General features: G+C 34.8%; 1 protein-coding gene across 2 annotated transcripts in view; it reads right to left on the bottom strand.

Moving 5' to 3' along the window:
* Positions 1–6,000, bottom strand: part of LOC306875400 (dual specificity protein phosphatase CDC14AB-like) — a 49,371-nt gene continuing 43,371 nt past the window's right edge. For both annotated transcript variants that reach the window (XM_079425918.1, XM_079425917.1), the window contains one exon: positions 1–2,184. In XM_079425918.1, coding sequence (XP_079282044.1) covers positions 2,155–2,184 — 30 coding nt within the window. In that variant the 3' untranslated portion in view covers positions 1–2,154. The remainder of the gene's footprint in view (positions 2,185–6,000) is intronic.

Genomic DNA, 6,000 nt, shown 5'->3' with positions numbered 1-6,000 from the left:
AAAGTAAAATTAGTCTTTTATTTTGTTCTGGTCTTTGAAATCGTGTTTACATTGTAAAAGAATAATGTACAACCCACTACTTTGTATTTTAATGTCCATTCAGTATGTTTATGAAAAGCAAACACTGCTCTAACATTGTTAGATTTTCTTTACACACTGCTCCAAAAATATATATATTTATATTTTTATAAGCAAGAGAGTAGTTTACATCATGTATATGTCAAAGAGGTAGAATACTTCAATCAAATAAGATTCTCCCAAAACATATATATATACACATAATTCATAACACCATCTGGAATGTACAGAGTGCTACAGGACTAACAGATAGATACAGAACAGTCAATCAAGTTATAACTGCATAAACTTGTACTGGAGTATTTGTTCAAAAATAAACTCATAGGGTAGTTTAACCCCAAAATGTAAATTGTGATAATTTACTCAACTAATATCAACCTGTCTGGCTGACTTTCCTCTGTGGAACACAAAAGATGATATTCAGAACAATATTCATGCTGCTCTTTTCCATTAAATAATTACATTACATTGATTTACATTGCGATTTGCAGTTAGCTCCCCCTCAGCTGTAGATCTATGATTTAATTTGTTTTTTATGACATTTTGCGCCACATTTGATATCATGATCGTAAACATTTTTTTCTTGCACATCTTGACATTGACGTCAAATCTGTAGCAACATTCATGGGATGAATTTTTTTAATTAAATTTGAATTTAAAAAAAAAAAATCTGTATAATTAAATTGAAGACATCTTATCACAGAATTTACAACTTCAGTACTTTTATGGTGCTTTCATTATTAAGCTCAACAATCCCAGTCCTTAAACAGAGCTCCGCGAATCGCGCAAGATCTTGTTTTGTGTTTCACAGAAGAAATAAGGTCAACTATGGAATGGCATGAGGCTGACTGCGTTTAATTGTTATGTTAAGTAAAAAAAAAATCGAAAGGTTTTAGCTTAAACCCTGCTGGTCACCTTTAAGAACACTGTACGATAAATTATTTGCACTCGATTGTAAACATCCTAAAATTACCAAATTTGAGACAAACACTGGAACAACCTTTTTCGGATTAGTTTGTACATTCGTTATGTGCACTAACATAAAGGGCTTGGTTATGCATTTCATCGCCTACACAAAAGCTCATCTATTAATTATGTTTATATTCGTTTTCATTAATGTATATTTTAAGCAGTTTGAGCTACGTTATGGAAAAACGGTGCATGTTGCAACCAGCAGCCAAAAGCTTGTAACGCACTCGTACATTCTGAGATGTTATATATCAGATGTGCTGGTGAAATGAACACTCCTGAATAGTGAAGTGTCGACGGTTGTGTTTTCAACAGCCCTTGGTGCTATTGAAACGCATGCAAGCTCAGATCTGTATTAGTTTAATAATAACGCACATTATGATGTCCCAATGGCTAGGAAAAAAGAAAAGCAGTCCACCCTGTTACTCACACTGAACAAACAAAGCTCTTCATTTTCCAGAGAAAAATAAGTTTGCTTGCAAATTGGTCGTGTTCTCATTAGCCGTCCACCGTTGCATGGAGACAAACCATCCTTAGACCCCAAATGAAGAAAACGCACACTCTTTATGGCTTTCGCAGGCTGAAAATCCCTTTGAAGGTGACACGTTGCTAACCATTTTGCACCTTTCAAATATAGCCCTCGCACTTGATATGTTACTCAACACTCAGGAGACAAAAACGTGATATTTACGTCAGAACAAATTCCCTAATCCAAACATAGACAAATATCAACAAACCTTGTCGTCGAGCATTAATAATTATAGATAAAATAGGACAAAAATAGTACAAAATTCATTATCTAAAAATATTTAACTATGTAAATTCATACATAGAGAGTATCTCATTAAAAAAAAAAAAAAAAGAATTTAGAAAGGATGGCCAAGGCAAGTTCGTGTCGTTTAACAGCATGCAGCAGATTCCAGATCAGCCCTGTGGTAGCAGGACGTATTATACCATGAAGCTGACAGTCTCAAAGCATTTCCTTTCAGCTTCGTTCCTCTTTTATGACAAGTAGTCAGCAAATCGGTGGTCACAGTGAAGGCGTCAAGGAACCAGGTCGGAACCAGGCCAGCAGCACGGGACGGGGGTTAGTGGAAGGTGGCGGCTTTAGTACTGAACATACTCAGACTGAAGGGACTGCAAAAGAGGGGAAAAAACAGAAGATGAAATTATTATGCTGCTGAACGTAATTACAGAATATTAAATGGCAGAGGGTAGTTAAATAATAGTCTAAAAAGCCAACCTGAGACATTTCTATCTAATCGCAGCCCTCGCTGATGTAAATGAGGGTGACATGAGAATAAAAAGTCAAAGCTTAGAGAGGAAATAAATTAGCATTAAATGTGTGACTTTGTGCAGGAAAAAAAGCTAATTAAGTTAGAAGACACAGGTGTACAACATGCATAGCTGAATGCTAATTATTTATAATTGTGAAAAAATGTGAACAGCAGATAAACGGAAGCAACAGAAAGCATTTTGCTCTATTTTGTCTCTTCAGTTTACAACGTTTGATCAACGATCAAGATTCGCGTACTTGACGAATGTCAATTCCACTTTATTGTAAACATCCTAAACCGATTTTACAATGAAAACTATTGAATTTGAGTAAGTACAACCCTCACTAATTCAGCTTTTTAACATTAGTTCATTCATTATGATCGCTAGCGTAAAAGGTTTTGTTATTAACATCATTGTGTCGTCCGTTTACAAACATTTGATCAACGTTCTAGTAACAGCAAATTCGCATTCATTCAAAATCTTAAACTTTGCGCATACAGCTGCTTAAGATTATTTGAACTTTTCTTTCCCGATGTTTGAATTTGTGTTTGGTCGTAAAGATTTTGAAATTGGATGCTTTTACAGTAAGAAATTTGTACAAAAGGAACCAATTTTGAGTAGAAGCAGCCCTCGCAAAATCAACTTTTTTCAGACTAGTTTGTACATTCTGAGCGATAATAGCATAAAAATTATTATGCATTATATCATTGCATACACAAAGCATGAGACAAATGGCTTAGTTGTTAACATTCGGGAAATTGATGACTTCGTTGAAAATCGGGTCAAAATAACCCATTTTAAGTAGGCAACTCTTGCTAAAGAGTTTTCTGATTAGTACATACTGTACATTATTATATGCGCTAACATGAAATGGTTATTCATTTCATTGCCTACACAAAGCACCAAACAAACAAAGCAACAGAAAGCACAGTTTTATTTTGTTGTCTGTTTTCAAATGTTTTAACAACGTTCTAATAATTACAGAATCGCATTCATTCAAAATCGGAAATCGTACTTAACATTGTTTGAATTTCTGATCGGACTATCTTGATGAATGTATAGGCTAAATTTGAGTTTGGCTGCAAACATCCTAAAATTTGACGATTTTGCAATGAAAAATCAGTACAAAAATAATCGAATTTGAGTAGGCAACTCTTGCTAAACATTGTAGTCGGTTACTAATTTCAAATTACATGAATTGTAGTTAGCAGCGTAATCCAGTACATTACACATTTTATGTAATATAATCAGATTACTTTTAGATTACTTTTGACCTAACTCGTTTATCACATTGATTTAAATAGGATAATCTTGTACCATATTGATTTAAATATACAAAGAGTAAGAAAACATATTTCCATTCATTGTAATTAACAACATGAAGTGTGTTAAACATTACATTACGTTTCCCAAACTGAGGTTCGTAAAGGAACTGCAAGGGGTTTGTGAGTTTAGTGAAAAGCTAATTAATTAAATTATAAAAAAGTAAAATTTCAAACGTTTGATCGACGTTCTAACACAGAACTGCATTCACTCAAAACTGTAAAACATTGTGCATACGGCTACTTAATACTGTTTGATCATCCGATTGGAATATCTAGGCAAACGTGACAGAATTTCACAGGAAGCCCCACAAAAGTTCTACACAAGCTACAGATGTGCGTTATTAAACATCATTTAACTAATTTGATCATGCTTTCAGTTACCTAAGAATTCAGTTCTAGCCGCTCCGTTTAACACATTTAAAATAATTCCACAGAATTCCAAAGTGCAGAATATTCTACAAAAAAGTAGTTCATTTTTAATGAGAGTTGTCCAACAACATGCCAATGCTGCGAAATCAGAAACTTTATGCTAATTTATGCTATTTTTAGCCGTAAGAAAACGGATTAGATCTTGACTGTAACGACAGTGAAGGCGCCGGCTGCAAACGCCGTCAGCTGAACGCCCTTTGAGGATGAACATTTAACAGAGCGAGTGATATTCATCATCACTGCAGCGAAACTTTGAGTCACTCGTGCTACATGTGTAGGCGTAGTGATGTTCTGAACAAAGACAGCACACTACACTCTGGAACGGGGAAGCTATGAGCCAATTGTCAAATCACATAAATAGGAGAAATCTAGAAAGCCTAGAGAGATGTGAAATCACATGATTAACATGTACAGTTACATATGCATAAAAATCCCTGACTCACAATGGACAAAAAGCACCAACAGGAAATCGTAAGGGGAACTACCAAACTCACTCCAACAGGACTTTTAAGAAGTCTGGAGATGGTCCAAGAATAACAGACCACTAAAATCAAGCTCACGACCTTTCCGTCCGGCCTGAGCAGCCTCAGGTCAGACGCTATTACAATGCATTTTCATTGCATCGGTCAAGCGTTTCTTATAACTCTAGACCTGTTCGACATTACAGGTGGAATTCTGTTCAAATAAAAACAGGCAGAGTCAAGGACTGATTCACAGAAAACATGGAGGAATTTAACGTTTTTGGACATGGAATAACAAACAAATGCTAAAGTGAACGGCAAGAAAACGTTTGGTTTCTGGTATCAGTTTAACCAAAATACGAATAAACCCTAAGGGTTTGAGGTTTCAAGGCGAAGATAACAGGAAGTACAGAACTACTTGATTCGAGGGACCATTTGTTTGATTGATTCAAACAAATACTGAATATTGTAGCATTTTTTTGCAGCGTACACCACTCCCTTTGCATCAAACAGCAGCATTGAGGTGCCATTAGTACTTGTTAGTAGACATGTTACTGCCAAACCAGACTAAAGCGGTCAGCCTGCCACCGTATTCAACTATATTATCCCTGCTCGGGCTTTTTAATATTTGTTTATTTAGTATTAATTTTCTTTTCCTCGGGGCATCAGTGTGGGATGCACTCACAGAGTTAAAGGGCGACGGATTAGCTCAAAATGGAAAAATTTGTCTCATTCTGACCACTTGATTAAAGCTCACTTGACCATGGTAATTAGGTAAATATTAGATCATCTGAGTGAGAACTTTATGAAAACACACTAGAGACAGACGCTACACAGAGTGAGATGTGACAGCCGTAGAAGTGAGGGACGTGCACGTGAGTGTGTAATTGCTAAAAATTGAGGACATGCAACATGCTCAAGATGAGCATTTAAACGAATCTGTTAGGAAAATCTGAACAATAAAGACAAGATTGCAACTGAGCATGTGTTAGATCAGGGTGAGGTAGGAAGAAGTTTGAAAAAAAAAAAAAGTTTCTCCTAGAAAAATGTACCATGGCAACCACAGTTTCCACTAAAACACCACTGATATGACTGTAAAACATAATAAGGAATCTTGTTTGAGCAGTACATGATGACTCCAGAATTAGAAATATACTTGTGTTTGCAATTGATTTCCAAAATCTGACTTGTGGACATTTGATATGTATTAATAATATTAATAAAGATTGACTCATTATAATAAACATACAAGTGAAAATAATTAAGTATTTAAAAATAAAAAATTACACTGAAAATTATTTAAATGTTTATTTTCATATTTTTCAGTAAATATTTCGTGAATAGGTGTTCATTTTATTTAGGTTCATAAAGCATCAACTTTAATTTTTCTTAATTAAATTATACATAATTGTAAATATAAATTACATTAATTAACTTAGAAATGTGCAGTATGAAGTCAC

This window comes from Barbus barbus (genome assembly GCF_936440315.1).
Source record: "Barbus barbus genome assembly, chromosome: 9".
NCBI lineage: Eukaryota > Metazoa > Chordata > Actinopteri > Cypriniformes > Cyprinidae > Barbus > Barbus barbus.
Note: the sequence above shows the minus strand (reverse complement) of the source record. Positions and strands in the feature narration are given on the sequence as shown.